The sequence below is a fragment of the Mirounga angustirostris genome, unplaced genomic scaffold, assembly GCF_029215605.1.
Source record: "Mirounga angustirostris isolate CCGP_5_RB_7025 unplaced genomic scaffold, mMirAng1.0.hap1 SCAF_2, whole genome shotgun sequence".
Classification (NCBI taxonomy): domain Eukaryota; kingdom Metazoa; phylum Chordata; class Mammalia; order Carnivora; family Phocidae; genus Mirounga; species Mirounga angustirostris.
The window spans coordinates 54594233-54612102 of record NW_026991710.1 but is presented as its reverse complement, the minus strand read 5'-3'; the positions used below and the strand labels follow the sequence as shown (position 1 = coordinate 54612102).

General features: G+C 35.3%; 1 protein-coding gene across 1 annotated transcript in view; it reads left to right on the top strand.

The window, feature by feature from the left end:
* Positions 1-17870, top strand: part of CENPC (centromere protein C) — a 50106-nt gene that overhangs the window by 456 nt on the left and 31780 nt on the right. Inside the window, exons 2-5 of the mRNA XM_064584004.1 lie at positions 1278-1452; positions 7848-8139; positions 13898-14041; positions 15207-15289. Coding sequence (XP_064440074.1) covers positions 1278-1452; positions 7848-8139; positions 13898-14041; positions 15207-15289 — 694 coding nt within the window. The remainder of the gene's footprint in view (positions 1-1277; positions 1453-7847; positions 8140-13897; positions 14042-15206; positions 15290-17870) is intronic.

The window sequence follows — 17870 nt, the reverse complement described above, 5'->3', positions numbered from 1 at the left end:
TTTCAACCTGTATTATGTTCTCCTTTCATCTTTTTAAAAGTTCTGTATAGTTTCATATTTAATTATGTGGTTAAATATAATACCTGCTCTATTGGTCTTACATACTTTTATGTAGTTTGTTTACTCCATGAATATTTCCTACTTGATACGAGTTTAATTCCTTCTTTGGACCAGAAGTCTTTGTCTCAGTTACTTAATAAATGATGGTTTCTTTTTTTTTTTTTATAGAAACTTTTTTTTTTTTTAAGATTTTATTTATTTATTTGACAGAGAAAGACACAGCGAGAGAGGGAATACAAACGGGGAGTGGGAGAGGGAGAAGCAGACTCCCTGCCAAGCAGGGAGCCCGATGCGGGACTCGATCCCGGGACTCCAGGATCATGACCTGAGCCGAAGGCAGTCGCTTAACCAACTGAGCCACCCAGGCGCCCAAGATTTTTTTATTTTTTTATTTTTTTTTTATAAATGATGGTTTCTTGATTTATTTGATGATCAAGAAAATTTTCCGTTCTGTCTACTAACACCTAATATTTTAAACCTGTTTCTGAGTAAAAGAAATTTTCCATTTTGGTGATTGTGCCCCTCTTAACTGTAATATTTGTATTGAAATATCTTGTATTTCCCTGATTTTTTCTTCTTCTGGTTGTCAGCCACAAAAAACAAACTAGAATTGATTTCACCCTTCTGTTAGATTCTTTTCTTACCCAATTGTTGTGGTAGTGAAATGAGGTTACTACTGACACCAAACCTTTTCATTAGCTATGTATTGCTTGCCATATTCATTGTTTCTTTTCATTCTCTTTTCTTTTTTAAATTCTGTTAACAAAAATAATGGTTTTCCTTCGTATAGGAACATCTCTTTATTGAAACCTCACTTTAAATCTCCTCTTTCAAAAATTAGATTGACAAAATAATGATTTAATTCGAAACAGAAAAGCAGTGGTTACTTTTTTTTTTTTTTAACTTGGAACATTGGTAAGTAGTTGGAAGAAGCCATATATTTTTCCTTTTCAGAGTGTACTCCTTTTTTTGACTGAGGAGTATGTTAGTTATCAAGCAATGTCAAAGTTTATATTTAACTGACAGAAACAGATCTTACTGAGAACATTTGACTTAAAAAAAAGAGATGAAAGAAGCCCACAGAATAAATTTAAGATATTCCTATAATTGAGAGGTTTTTTTTTTTTTTAACCTATTGTGATTTTCTGAAAACTCTTCAGTTCCATAGATTGTAAATTGTTTTTTATGGTTTTCTTCATAGGAAGCAAGAAAAATAGCACCAATGTTCCTTATACAGAGACTCAGAAAAAGATAAGGAATATAAAAAGAATCATTTTCCCAGTGGGTCCAAGAAGAATAAACTTGTACCTGAAGAAGTGACTTCAACTATTACAAGAAGTCGAAGAATTTCCAGGCGTCCATCTAATTGGTGGGTGGTAAAGTCAGAACAGAGTAAGTATTTTATTTAAATGATGTTCATTGAGAGCTCCAAAAAGTCATTCTATAAGAGGCTTTATTTTGATTTATACTCCCATTTTCCACAGAAAACCTAATGAGGACAAAGTTAAATTGGGTCATTAATAGAAATATTAAGTCAGTTAAGTGTGAAGATATTGGGCTCTACTATATATTGTATTCTAGATAGAGGGATATAGCTGTGGAAAAACAAATCCCTGCTCTCGTGAGACTTAACATTTGAGTGGAGGAAGACCAGCAATATAAGTGTATAATTCATGTAGTGATGGGCAATAAAGAAAAATTAGCCTGGTGATGGGTATTAAAGAGGGCATGTACTGAATGGAGCACTGGGTGTTATACGCAAACAATGAATCATGGAACACTACATCAAAAACTAATGATGTAATGTATGGTGATAAACATAACATAATAAAAAAAAAGAAAAAGCTGATAAAGGATAGAGATGGGAAGTAGAGGTAGAAGTGGGGTGGATAAGAAGATAGAACAATGTTTTTGTAAAAGGTAGTAATAAGAGTCCATTTTGATCTTTCAGAGCATATATCTCAGAAAAATGAAGAGGGGAACCATACAAATAACTTGGTGTGTAACATTTCAGACCAAGGGAACGTATTTATAAAGGTGCTGATGGAACATACTTGGCATGTTTGAGGGATTCAAGAAGGCTAGTATGGCTAAAGATGAGTAAGCCAGGAGAGATGAAGTCAGAGAGGGAGGCTGTGATAGACAGTGTAAGCGAAGTGTATTGGGAAGCTACTGGAAGATTTTAAGCAATGAAGTGACTTGATTGAATCCTCTTTTAAAAGAATTATTCTTTTTTTTTTTTTTTTTTTTTTTTAAAGATTTTATTTATTCATGACAGACAGAGAGAGAGAGAGAGAGAGGCAGAGGGAGAAGCAGGCTCCCAAGGAGCAGGGAGCCCGATGCGGGACTCGATCCCAGGACCCTGAGATCATGACCTGAGCCGAAGGCAGACGCTTAGCCGTCTGAGCCACCCAGGCGCCCAGAATTATTCTTTTTTTTTTTAAATTAAGAGACTTTTTAAGAAGATTTTATTTATTTATTATTTGAGAGAGAGAGTGTGAGAGAGAGATCACAAGTGGGGTGAGGGTCAGAGGGAGAAGCAGACTCCCTGTTGAGCAGGGAACCTGAAGCGGGGCTAGATCTTGGGACTCCGGGATCATGACCTGAGCCGAAGGCAGATGTCCAACTGACTGAGCCACCCAGGCGCCTCTAAAAGAATTATTTTTACTGCTACATAGAGAGGAAACTAGGGCATGGATACTAGTTAAGAGATTGTTGGAGGGAAGAGATGAAAAGTGGTTGGATTTGGTACTAACAGATTGGAGTAAGAGAGAACCAGAAGTCTAGGATGACTCAGATTTTTTTTTTTTTTTGCCTGAACAAATAGAATAAGGGAGCTCTACTATTTACTGAATGAGGGAAAGTATGAAAGAAGCAGATTTGGGAAGGATGTCAAGATTTCAGGTTGTAATAAATTAATTAGGTATCAATGTAGATACATTGAGGAAATAGCCTGGTAAATGAGTTTTTAAAGTTAGGGGAAAGATTTGGGAAGACATATAATTAGGGACTTACCAATATATAGATGATATTTAAAACTTTAGGACTGCTTGAAATTCCTAGTGATAGACTGAACCTAGAGAAGAAAGCAAGCCAAGGATTGAGTCCTGGGAGACTCCCAATGCCAGGAGTCAAGAGGGAAAGGAGGATCCACCAAAAGAAACTAAATAGTTGCAGTTAGTAAGGTTAAAGGAAACTGAAGAGAACTTAGGGTTATGGAAGCAAAGTAATGAAAGCATTTTAAGGATTGAGTGATGAACTCTTTTAAATACTGCTGATGGCTTGAAGTAGACGAGAGTTAAGAATGACAATATAATTTTGGCCATGTGGAGGTTGTTGGTCACTTTGGTAGAAATGGTTTCTGTGGAATAATCAAATCAAAGGCCTGACTGAAGTGGTTTCAAGAGTAGGAAGTGAGGAAGGAGAGATAATAAGATAAGGAAGCATAGAGATGTGGGGTCAAGGGAAGGTCTTTTTTTTTTCAATAATGTACAAGATGTTACGTCAGTTTATCTGCTCATTTAAAATAACCATAGAATGTGGAGAAGGGAGAACCCTCTTGTACTGTTGGTGGGAATGCAAACTGGTGCAGCCAGTGCGGAGAACTATGGGCATTCCTCAAGAAGTTAAAAATAGCTGTGATCCAGCAATTGCACTACTAGGTATTTACCCAAAGAATATAGAAATACTAATTCAAAGGGATACATACATCCTGATGTTTATAGCAGCATTATCTACAGTAGCCAGATTATGGAAACAGCCCAAGTGTCCATTGACAGATGAATGTATAAAGAAGATGTGGTGTGTATACACACACACACACACACACACACACACACAAACACACAACGGAATATTACTCAGCCATAAAAAATAAAATCTTGCCATCTGCAATGACATGGATGGAACTAGAGAGTATTATGCTAAGCGAAATATATCAGTCAGAGAAAGACAAATACCATATGACTTCACTCATACGTGGAATTTAAACAAAACAAATGAGCAAAGGGGAAAAAAAGAAAGATAGGCAAACCAAGAAACAGACATTTAACTACAGAAAACAAACTGGTGGTTACCAGAAGGAAGTGGGTAGGGGGAAAGGTTAAATAGGTGAAGGGGATTAAGGAGTGCACCTGTTGTGATGAGCACCGGGTGATGTATGGAAGTGTTGAATCACTATATTGTACGCTTGATATATTGAACTAATATTATACTGTATATTAACTAACTGGAATTTTTTTTTAAAGATTCCATTTATTTATTTGAGAGAGAGAGAGAGAGATAGCGAGAGAGAGCACAAGCAGGGGCGTAGGGAAAGAGAGAAGCAGGTTCCCTGCTGAGCAGGGAGCCCCAAGTGGGGCTCTATCCCAGGACTCTGGGACCTGAGCTGAAGGCAGATGCTTAACTGACTGAGCCACCCAGGTGCCCCTACTAACTGGAATTTAAAAACTTAAGAAAGACTCTTGAATATAAAAAATAAAAAAATAATAAAAAAAACCCAACCTCCTAGAAAGTTAGAGTATAAATATAGGATCACAGTCCTTGAATAGGTAAGGAGGGGACTGTGATGCAGTACACAGATGGAAGTAGGTTGGTAGAGTTGATGGTGAGAAGATGAATATGTACTCTTCTGACTTTTTTGTTTTCTCAGTGAAGTAGTAAGCAAGGCCATCAGGTGAAAGTGTAGTGAGAGAAGTGCTAATGGTGTCTGAAGTTTCCTTACAGCAAGAGGATACAAAGCAAAATCAGAGAAAAAGTACATGGGCAAAGTCTGAAGGAGTCCTCTCTCAATGGATTCATACCAGAGGCACTTAGTTCTTTTGGCAATGAATACTAACGATAGATATGTGAAATGTTACCTACTTGGGAAGCTCATTAGAGATTTAGAGCCCAAGATTTTTACTGGAGGTGGTCACCTAGGCACCCTCTGCCAAGTAAGTACTAAAATTCCAGACTCCCTGAAGGAAAGCAAGTATTTGACATAAATTGTATTTTTTTGTAAAGCAGTTTAGGCACACTAAACCACATTTATCAGTTAGGAAATGATGGGAACCCTCTGAAATTAAAGTTCCCAAATGCTAGCCAAGAGCTAACTTTGCAAGCTGGTCTTTCTAAGGATAACATTCTTAGGTCTGCTATGCCAACTCTTTTTCTGTACAATGTGAAACATTTATTGTTTTGGAAACATCTTTGATCTTTTAAAGGAGGTAATCATGAAAAAAAGAAAATCATACTGTTGACTGTGGTATTCAGATCCACAAATGAGAGTAGAATAAATATGGCACTACATCTGAGGCCTTGTTGCTATGAATTTTTGAGTCACTGGGATCCTTGATTGACAGTAGAAAGAAATATTCTTTTGCAGCCTTTCTTGGACTTAGATCTGAGTTTAAATTATGATTTCTCCAGTTTGGGTAAGTTATTTTCTTCAGTTTCTCATTCTGTAACATGATTACAAATCCTTCTACCTCATGATAAGGAGTAAATGGCATGTAGTTAGTATATAAAACATTATCTACTCCTGTTATTGCTCTGAGGAACTCACCTTTCTGCCCCAGGTGCTTGAAACTGCTATAGCAGATGAGTGTGTAAATATATAGGTAAATAAAAATCTTACAAAGCCTGGATAAGTTTTCTAGAACTCTGAGACTTACCAAAAAAGACTTATGTAGCAGTCTTGAAACAGATGTTGAGTTTCTGATCAAGTAGGGAGTCACAAAAATGGAGGAATGCTTATAGATTTCAGAGTTAAAACAATCCTTCATCTGCTAGAAAAAGAAAGTCTGAAGCTCAAAAAAGCAACATGGCTTGCAACCTAAGGTCATAGACCTTTGTGCTAGAACTGGAAAACAGTAGAACCCAGTTTCCTGACTGTTGATGTAATATTTGTTTCCCTAATAAGCAGCCAAGCTGCCTGTAGTAGATGTATGGCCCTACTGCTTTTATGTTGAGAAACGTTTATGGAGTGCCCACTGTGAGGCTGGAATGGTGTTAGGCACGGCCAATACTACAGTGGTGCAAGTGAGTAACAGAATGAGAAATTTGAGGAGGCACTCGGTCTCAGGTTTGTGTGAGTTCGGGTTCAGTACTTGTATGACTCTCTGAGAGTAAGCACCTTCTTAAATTTCCCACCCTAGGTAAATTTTTTTTTTTTTTATGATGAGAACTTTTAAGATTTACTCTTTGGTATTCATTTTGCAATATATACATATATAAAGTTATTACATCGTGTACCCTAGACTTATACAGTGTTGTGTGTCAATTATATCTCAGTAGACTGGAAAAAATTGCTTCACCACAGTCCTGCCCCTGGTGTTAGGCATTGGGAATATAAAGATAGGTAAAAGAGCAATCTTGGTCTCAAGGAATTGTCAGTCTGCTGGAAGAGAAAGAGAAATAAAGTTAGATGGATGATAAATATTATTAAAGGGTTGAGAGAGAGCTACTTAATTTAGGCACGGGAATTAGGGAAAGCTTCCTGAAGCATGAATTAGGAATCAACTGAGTGACTGGGTGGGGTGAGGAGGAAGGATGAAATGTTTCCAGTAGAGTAGCATGTACAGAGATATAGAGCTGAGAGTTTAACCTTTTAAAAATTGTTTTATCAGAGTTATTTGGAGGGCTTGTTAAAACACAGATTATTGGGCTCTACTCAAAGCTTCTGATTTAGTAGGTCTGAAGCCTAGCCTGAGAATTTGCATTTGAAACAAATTCTCAAGTGATGCTGATCCTGCTGGTCTAAGGACCAACAAGAGGGCACATACTGAATGGAGCACTAGGTGTTATATGCAAACAGTGAATCATGAACACTACATCAAAAACTAATGTTGTAATGTATGGTGATTAACATAACATAATAAAAAAGATTCACTTTGAAAAAAAAAAAGAACCAGTGCTTTAGAGAAATGCAGGTAGTTCAGTATTGCTGGCTTTTTTTGATTTGTTTATTTGAGGAGAATGTTGAAAATTTTGATTAATGAAGTAAATACTCTAGGTGTAGAAATAAATTACTGAAAATATTTGGACTTAATCCTTAAGTTACAGATAATCACTAAAAGATTTAGCAAGGTTGTCATGATCCAGCTTGTGTTTTCTTAAGATGATTCTTGAAGCAGTATGAAGAATGGATTGAGGAACAACAAGGCTAGAGAAAGGGAGACTAAGAGGTGCTTTAATAATCCAGTTAAGAAATGATGAGGGTCCAATGATAGGCAGGAGAGCTTGAAAGAAGTGGATTTGAGAGGTATTAAGAATGTAGAAATGACAGGATTTGGGGATTTGATTGTGGATAGGGATAGGAGTCTTGGATGACTCAGATTTCTGATGTAGGTATCTGGGTAAATAGTTACACTTTCATTAAGATAGGAACTAAAACCAGAAGGTCAGATTTGGGGGGAGAGTGGTAGGTGAATATTATGATACCAGTATCTACATAGTAATTAAAGTTAAGAGTAGAAGGGTCCCTCAAAGTAGATAGAATGAGAAGCTGAAGCTGGAAGCTTGGGAAATAACAGGATCTTAAGGATGGCCAAAAGAGTAGTGGGCAGAGACACAGAGGGTGGTTTTGGAAGCTTGTGATACATTTAAAGGGGTTGAAAAGCTGCATAGTTTATGACTTTAATTTGAAAACAAACAGCCTATGAGATTGGTGTGTGTGTGTGTGTGTGTGTGTGTGTGTCTGTCTGTCTATGTGTATTTACATGTAAATAAATAATGTTGGTATTTCAGTGAACCTGCTAATCTGGGTAAACATTATGCTAACTTTAGGTTATCACTGAATCCTTCAGGTCTTGTTTATAGCAATTCTTCAAGAAGAAATGAATTGTCAGTGCATCACAACAGTAGACGAAAACCTGCTGAAAAATCAAATCAATCATCTAAGAATATTGAGGAAAAAACCATTCCATTTAAAGGGCAGAAGAGAACTACTTTGGGCAGCTCAAGAGCACAGGAGTTTTTAAATACTAAAGATTCTGGAAGAATTATTGACCATGATGAAATTTCCGGTTGTTCCCAGAATGAGTCATTGGAAAATGATGAGGAAGACCTGGCTAAGAAGAAAAATCTTGATCATTCTGGGTAATGTCTGTTAGGTATACAATACAGTTATTTTTGCCGTTCAGCATTTAATAGTTTGTCAGTGTCATTTAATCATTTATGGAGAAACTGTTAGCATAAAGGGCTCTGCAGTCTGGCAAACCTGGTTGTAAATCCACGCCCAGGGCAAAGTAGCAATCTGAATTTGTTTCCTTATATTAAAATGGGGAATAATATATAGTACCACGGGATGTGAGTGATTTTTTTTTTTAAAAAGTGGTAAAAACATAAAATTTACCATTTTAGTCATTTTTAAAAATGTATTTTATTTTTTAATTTCAGTATAATTAACCATCTTAGTCATTTTAAAAAAAATGGATTTTATTTATTTGAGAGAGAGAAGAGAGTGTGAGAGAGAGAGAGAGAGTGCATGAGCAGGGGGGAGTGGCAAAGGGAGAGGGAGAAGCAGGCAGACCTCAATCCCTGGACCCTGGGATCATGGCCTGAGCCGAAAGCAGATGCTTAACCAACTGAGCCAGCCAGGCACCCCTTAGTCATTTTTAATGTATAGTTTGATTTGCTTCCTTTTAAGTGAGGTTAATGTGATTTCAATAATTAGAAATACATCTTAATACTTCTCCCCCTAAGTTGATAATAGTTAACATACTTTGAGTGCTTATTATGTGCCAGGTGTTTGCTAGGAGCTTTCAATGAATTTTCATCAGTCCTAACAACCTAGTGAGTTAGGTGGTGTTCTTGCGTATTTTTGCTTATTGATATAGTATGTATTCTTTCATTTACTCAACAAATAATACATATTATATGTGAGAAACTGCAAGGTGTTAGGGATTTATGGGAATAAATTATAGTGCCCTAAAATTTAGCAGTGTATGTCATTGTAGTACAGAAAAAAATCCCATACACATTCTCTCTTAACTTTTTCACACCATTTCCATACCATTTTCTAGGTTTACAAAATTATTTTAGGTTTACAAAAAAAAAAAAAAAACCTGATTCCCCCATGACCTCACTTAAGAAATAAAATATTATAGCGACCGCTGAAATCCCATGTGTACCTTTGCTGAGCCCATTCTTCTCCCTTGTTAGCGATCCTGAATTTGGTAGTTACCATTCTCATGGATATTTTTATACTTTTCCTATGTGTGCATGTATATATGAACAGCATGTGGTATGGTTTTAAAAGTTTATAAAAATGGTTTTATTAGTATATACATCCTCTGTGACTTGCTTTTTTTCCACAGTTCATTTTTGAGATTATTCATGTTGATAAATGACTTATTTTTATTCCTTTATAAGAAGTGGAGGTTGGCAAACTTTTCTTAAAGGGCCAGATAGTAATTATTTTAGGCTTTGCTGGCCAAAGGGCAAATGGAAACAGTTATGCCTACAGGTAAATAATCATTTAAGATGTAACCTTTGAAAATATACAAACCATTTTTAGCTCTCAGTATATAAAAAAAATCAAGTGGCTGATTGAATTTATAGTTAACATCTTGTATGGTTATATGAAAATATTTAGTTTCTCTCTCTTTTTTTGTACTTCATTCCTTTTTATTGCAAATAATATACCACTTTTTATCCATTCATTAAAGGGTGAGCATTTGGGTGGTTTCCACTTCTGCTGTTATTTTTTTTAAATGATTTTTATTTATTTATTTTATTTATTTCCAGATGCTACTGTTCCTTTTCTTCAAGTATAATTAACATAGTGTTATATTTTCAGGTGTACAATGTATTTAGTCTTTTGATAATTTTTCACTATGAAAAACCAGTAGAGGAATTTTAGGAATTAAAACTTACTAGGTTTTTTGGGAGAAAATGAATTTAAGCCTTTTCAATACTAGAATATTATGTGACACATACCACACACACACGCGCGCGTGCGCACACACACACGTGTTGAAATCAGGGAGGAGATGGATAATAGTATTTAAGCCAAAATCAATAAATTAATTTGTCTAAGGAGTCTTCCTTTTTTTAAAAAAATTTTTAAGGCATCTTCCTGATTAGAGATGTTACATGAGTTACTTCTGCTCTCTGCATGTATCTAACAGATATTGAAACTTTTAACTTGTTTAAAAGTGATATTTTTTGCTTCTTTATAACCATGAGCATTAATTAAACTACAAGCTAACTTCCTTTTTCCCTACTAAAACCTGTTGGGAACAAAATAAACCAAACTTTAAGAGCTAGAGCACTTAAAGTGTAAGCAGTCTCCACTGAGTTTCTTTCATTCAAATTTATGTAATCACTTAATTTCTATATTATTTCTAGAAGCCAGATGGAACAGAAGCTCATTACAGTAGATTTCTTTTTTAAAAGTTTTATGAAGGATACTTCACATATCATACAATTCACTCATGAAATGTGTACAATTCAGTGGTTTTATAGTATATTCACAGATAGGTGCAAACCGTCAACATAGTCAATTTTAGAGCATTTTCAGCACTTCACGAAGAAGCCAGTACCCTTTAGTTAGCATTTCCCATTCCCTCTTCCACTGCTCTAAGCAACCACTAATATACTTTTTGTTTGTATAGATTTTACATTTTGGATTTTGACCTGAATAAAATCCTATAGTATGAGTTTTTTTGTACTGGCTTCTTTCTGTTTGGATATTCACTGCCCCCCCACCCCCCTGGGTTTGAACTCATGATCCTGAGATCAAGACCTGAGCTGAGATCAAGAGTCAGACACTTAACTGACTGGGCCACCCAGGTGCCTCCTGTTTGGATATTTTCAAGTTTCTTGTTGTAGCATGTATCAGTAGTACTTCATTACTTTTTATGACTAAATAATATTTTATGGTATACCATGTTTTGTTTATCTGTTCATTCATTGATGGACATTTGGGTTGTTTCCACCTTTGGCTCTTTTGAATAATGCTGGTATAAACATTTGTGTACAGGTTTCTATGTGGACATATGTTTTCAGTTCTCTTGGACATATATCTAGGAGTGGGATTGCTGAGCCATATGGTAACTCTATATTTAAATTGTTTGAGGAGCTGCAAGACTGTTTTCCAAAGCATCTGCACCATTTTACATTTCTGTGAGCAGTGTATGAGGGTTCCAGTATCTCTACATCCTTGCCAGCAGTTGTTATTATCTCACTTTGATGCTAGCCATCCTAGTTGGTATGAAAGTGGTATCTCATTGTGGTTTTCATTTGCACTTCCCAGATGGCTAGTGATGTTGAGCATCTTTTCATGTGTTTATTGGTCATTTGCATATCATTAGAAAAAGATCTTTTGAGTCTATTTTTAGTTGGGTTGTCTTTTTGTTTTTTGGTTTTTTTTAATTATGTTGTTAGAGGTCTTTATATATTTTGGATACAAGTTCCTTGTCAAATAAGGGATTTGCAAATATTTTCTCCTATCTGTGGCGTTGTCTTTTTTGCTTTTTAATGGTGTCCTTTGAAGCACAAAAGCTTTTAATTTTGATAAAGTCCAGTCTATTATTGCTTATACTTTTGATGTCATATCTAAGAATCCAAGTTCATGAAGATTTGTCCCTATCTTTTCTTCTAAGAGTTTTATAGTTTTAACTCTCTTGTATTTAGGTCTTTCATCCATTTTGAGTTAATTTTTGTATATTCTGTGAAGTAAGGGTTCAACTTTTCCATATGACTATCCAATTGTCCCAGTAAGTGTTTATTGAAAAGACTACTTTTTTCCCCATTGAACGGTCTTGACACCATTATTGAAAATTAGTTGACCATACGTATATGAGTTTCCTTCTGGATTCTCAACTTTTTTCTCTTGATCTGTATATCAGTTCTTGGTCCAGTACTGTACTGTCGTGATTACCATTGCTGTGATGAGGTTTGAGATCAGGAGGTATGAGTCCTTTTTATTCTTCCTTTTCAGGATTCTTTTGACTATTCTGGGTTCCTTGCAATTCCATATAAATTTTAGAATCAGCATGTCAATTTCTACAAAGACATCAGTTAAGATTCTGATAGGGATTGCATTGAATCTGTATATCAGTTTGGGGGATATTGCTATTTTAACAGTAAATCTTTTGATTCATGAACATGGGATGTTTTTCCATCTATTGAGATCTTTAACTTATTACAACAATGTTTTCAGAGCATAAGTTTTACACTTCTTTTGTTAAATTCATTCCTAAGCATTTTATTTGTTTTGATGCTATTGTGAATAGAGTTGCTTTTAAATTTTACTTTTGGGTGTTCATTGCAAGTGTATAGAAATACAGTTGGTTTTTATATATTCTGCAACCTTGCTGAAGTCATTTATTAGTGTCATTTATTAGCTTTTTAGTGTACTTAATAGGATTTTCTGAGTACAAAAATCGTGTCATTTTTTAATAGAGGTAGTTTTACCCTTCCTTTCCAATCTATTATTTATTTGTTTTATATTGCCTAATTGCCCTAGCTAAAATCTTTAGTACAGTGTTTAATAGAAGTGGTAACAGCAGACTTCCTTGTCTGGTTCCTAAATTTTAGGAGGAAAACATCTAGTCTTTCACCATTTAGTATACTGCTAGGTGTAGGTTTTTCATATATACCCTTTTATCAGTTGTGGCAGTTCTCTTCTAGTCCTAGTTTGTTGAGCGTTTTTATCATAAAAAGGTGTTGGATTTTGTTAAATGCTTGCTTTTTTTTTTTTTTTTGCATCTACTAATATGATGATGTGATTTTTTTTTTGTTATTGATCTGATGTATTATATTAATTGGTTTTTGGATGGTAGACCAAACTGCATCTCTGGTATGAATCCCATTTGGTCATGATGTATGTATAATTTGTTTACACATTGTTAGATTTCTTTTGCTAGTATGTTGAGTTTTTTGGTTTAGTTTTCTTGTGATGTCTTTGTCCAGTTTTGGTATCAAGATAATCTTGGCCTCATAAAGTGAGTTGAGAAGTTCTCTTCTGTTTTTTGAAAGAGTTTGTGAAGAATTTGTATTATTTGAATGCTTGGAAGAATTCAGCAGTGAAACCATTTGGGCCTGGGGTTTTCTTTCCGGGTAGTTTTTTGATTACTGATTCATTCTCTTGTTACAGGTCTTTTGAGATTATTTCTTCTTGAATCAGTTTTGGTAATTTGTATGTCTTTAGGAATTTATCCATTTCATCTAGGTTATCTAATTTGTTGATGTATAATTGTTCATAGTATTCTCTTATAATCCCTTTTATTTCTTTAGACTGTGATCGTAGGACCAAAGTCTGCATGTTCTTTAGTTATTTTGCATGCAAATTATTTTCTCACATATGATAAGAGTAGGCTGATAGACTGAGTCAAGAAACAAATTAAAACATAGGACTTACAAGAGAAATGGGAGAGAAGAGAAAAATTATACAATCTGGGAATAATATGTCCTATTTGCATATATTGGAGATAAATTAAATAGCTGTTAGCTACTAAAGAGATGAACCAGAGTCCCTCTGAGCATCCTGTTGTTCCTCAATAGGCTGACTAGGGGTGTCAAAGAAAACAATTTCAGTTGTTTGTGGATTTTCAAAAAAATGATAGATTAAGTGTATAATATACATTATATGCTGCCTGTAGTAATGTCTCCTTGTGTTCCCCCCTGTCATCACCTCCATCTTAGGCCAGGTCTGTACCATTTCAGAATTTTTCTTAGTAGGTCCTAGAATCAAGTTTTCTTCCTAGGCTAGTTGTAAGTCCTAGGACCTGAATAGGGTTATCTAATATTTGTTACAACCAGTATTATATGGCCTACTCATTGTGTATTGTTTCTAGAAGAAATATTTTATGGAGAAATGAAAATAATTTTACACTTTACATTTTCACAGAGGTACAAGAAACACAAAGGATCAAGATAATATGACTGGACAAAATGTTCATCTGAAGTCTCAGATCAGGAGATTTACACGCAAGACACCAGCAGAATCTAACTTGGATTCTGGAGAGCCTAAGACTTCAGTTTTGGAAGGAAGGTATGCATGTGTTCTAAGGATAATTGGATTTACTTATTATATTAGTCACTCACTGCTGTGTAACAAATTACCCCAAACTTTAATAGTCACTTGCGAACATCTATGGTTTCATAGTTTCTGTGGCCCAGAAGTCTGGGTTAGCTGGCTAGTTCTTACTCAGGGGTTCTAATGAGGTGTAGCATTCAAGATGTCTACCTGGTTTGCAGTCCTTTGAAGGCCTGACTGTGACTGGAGGATCTACTTATAAGGTAGTTTGCTCCCATGGCTGTTAGCTGCAGGCCTTCCTTGTCATGTGGCCCTCTCCATAGGGCTGTTCAATACGGCAGCTGGCTTTTTACAAAGCAAGTGATCCAAGAGAAAGTGTGACTATGATGGAGGTTAAAATTCCCTTTTAATAACCTAGTATCTGAAGTTGCATACTGTCACTTCCACTTCATTCTATTTGTTAGAAACAGGTCATTAAGTCCAGACCATGTTCAAGGAATGGGGGATTAGGCTCTCTCTCTTGAAAAGAGGAGTATTTAAGAATTTGTGGGTATGTGTTTAAAACAGGTACACTCAGTGAACAAACCAAATTAACCTATTCTTATAATATCTGAAGTCATATACCCTTTTTTAAAATGAAAGAATGGTAAATTATAACATTCTCAAGACATTTAAGTGATGGCTAAGATTTCTTTACTATTTGGTGGGTTATGACTACTAGGCCTATCCTGGGTTCATAATAGAAGGAAAGGAATCTAGGGCTGGGATAAGCTGAATTATCTCTGAGCAACTTCTGGACTATATTTTAAATTCCACTTGTTTTTGACTGTATTTTTAAATTAAGACAAGCTGATTTATTTCTAATATTTTTAATAATACTCTTTGATTTGATTCTTATCAGGGGTGTTACTTGAGTTGACTTAAAATTTAAAATTGATTCATGAAATTTAAAAGGTTTTAAAATTCAGTATTTGTCCTGTTTGACAGTTATAGGATTAAATTATAGATTCTTTATTTTATGTAGCATGTAAATATATTTTTGGTAATCTATAACATCACTGTTGGTTTTATAAGAAGGAAACCTTTGGCAGTTTTTGGAGAAAAATGACCATTAGGATAGATAATTAGATATATGTATTATACAAGTACAAATTTGATGGTTTACTTTTTTATCTTAAAGTGGACCTTTCAGGCTCAAGAATTATTTAACATCTGGAAAGAATAATTCCGATGTGGATGACAAGGAAGTTCAGAAAAGTTCAAGTAGGTTATTATTTATTGTCTCTTGTCTTGATATTTATGGCATTATGCATACAAAGTAAGGGTGTGCTATGTTTTATATAAATAATCACCAGTGGCAAATGTGTATTGAGTACTTACTCCAAAGAGCCTTACTATATGTTTAGAGATTTGTAAGACCTTACACCTATGTGATAGAGGAGGAAGAGAAAGAGAAAGAATGACAGAGTGACGGTCCTTTCATTGAGGTAGAACATAATGAAATAATTGACACTTAAAATATCTATTCTAGGGACGCCTGGGTGGCTCAGTCCGTTAAGCGTCTGCCTTCGGCTCAGGTCATGATCCCAGGGTCCTGGGATCGAGTCCCGCATCGGGCTCCCTGCTCCGCGGGGAGCCTGCTTCTCCCTCTGCCTCTGTCTCTCTGTCTCTCATGAATAAATAAATAAAATCTTTAAAAAAAAAAAAAATCTATTCTAGTATTGAAAAATGTTAAGGGGTGCCGGGGTGACACAGTTGGTTGGGCGCCTGACTCTTGATTTCGGCTCAGGTCATGATCTCAGGGTTGTGAGGTAGGGCCTGGCATTGGGCTCATGCTCAGTGCAGATCTGCTTGAGACTTTCTCTCCCTCTCCCTTTGCCTCTACCCGCCACACACTTTCTCTCTCTCTCAAATAAATAAATCTTAAAAAAAAATAAAAATGTTAAGCTGCTAAGGGTATAAATGAAGCAAGATTAGCCGTGTATTGATTACTGTAGCTGTATGATGGATATATCAGTTTCATTATATAATTTTTTCTATTTTAAATATGTTTGAAACTTTACATAGTTTTTTAAATGCCTCTTAATAGTTTTGTAATTTTTATGCTGCTAAAGAATGTGTGCTTGGAATTTAATCTGTTATACTATTTTTTCTTTCCTAATTAATTTTCCTTTTATTTTTAATTTTTTTAAATTGGAATCTCTCTCTCTTTTTTTTTTTTTTTTTGAGAGAAATAGAGCACACACAGGTGTGCCCTTGAGCGGGGCTGGCTGTGGGGCAGTGGGGTGGCTAGAGGGAAAGGGAGAGAATCTTAAGCAGACTCCTTATTGAGCTCAGAGCTGATCTCACAACTCTGAGATCATGACCTGAGCCAAAATCAAGAGTTGGACACTCAACTTACTGAGCCACCCAACGCCCCTCTTTTTCCTTTTGATTTGCATCTCTTGAAATGCTAGGAATGTGGAATTTGGAATTTGTTTTTTTAAAGATTTTATTTTTAAGTAATCTCTATACTTAATGTGGGGCTTGAACCTACAACCCTGATAACAAAGAGTCGTAGGCTCTATCAATTGAGCCAGCCAGGCGCCCCCTTTGTTTTTCCTTTTAAATTGTTTTTTCTCCCTGTGTTTAGATTTATTTTATTATTTTTCTCCTCTAAGTTGAAGGCTTTCTCTAATTATTTTTATATTTTTTATTTGATAAAAAATTTTTTATTTGAAAAAACAATGAATTTTCTTGAGTAGTATTGGCTTAATTTTACAGCTTTTTATTTATTTAAAAAAATTTTTTAAAAGATTTATTTATTTGTTTATTTATTTATTTATTTAGAAAGTGTGTGTGGGGTTGGGGGAGAGCAAGAGGGAGAGAGAGAATCTAGGGCAGACTCTGTGCTGAGTATGGAGCCCCACCTGGGGCTTGATCTCAAGACCCTGAGATCATGACCTGAGCCAAAATCAAGAGTCGGACTGTCAACCAACTGAGCCACCCAGGTGCCCCAATTTTATAGCTTTTTAAAAAATGTTGTGTTCCTTTAAAAAAAAAAAAGATTTATTCATTTATTTTAGAGAGAGAGAAAGCCTGCGAGCAGGGGGAGGGGCGGGGGGGGGGAGGCAAAGGGAGAGAGAATCTCCAGCAGACTCCCTGTTGAGCGCAGAGCCTGATGTGGGGCTCAGTCCCACCAACCCTGAGATCATGGCCTGAGCCGAAATCAAGAGTTGGATACTAAACCAACTGAGCCACCCAGGCCGCCCCAAATGTTGTATTCTTATTGTAGTATACCCTAAATTACAGTGATTTTTCTTTGACCCAGGAGTTTTTTTAAGAGTATATTAGTTAAGAGCTTGGTCTCCAGAGTCCCTGGGGTTGAATCCAGCTCTACCACTTATTTACTATGTTATCTTGAGTAAAAAACTTAATTCCTCTTACCTTCAGCATCCTTATCTGTAAAATGGGGATATCATTTCCAATCCCATAGCTTTCTTGTTTAGTTTAATATCTGGTTTATGTTAAAACATACTGTTGGCTGTTATTCTGAAGTGTTTTGTTCTTTGTTAACAATTTCTAGTTTCATTTCATTGTTCTAGGGAACTTTGGCTTGTATTATTTATTTTTTGAATTTATTAAGGTTTTCTTTGTGACCTATAGTATGCTTAGAACATATAAAAAATTCTCCCATGGGTGCTTGAAAAAGAATATTATTCTTTTGTGTACATATATGGATATAAAAATACACATCCACTTATTTTATTGAGTGGATGTCTATTTTTGAATATATTTTGAATATTTATGGAACTCACATTTTTTTTATTTTTAAAGATATTTATTTTTTTAATTTTTTAAAAGA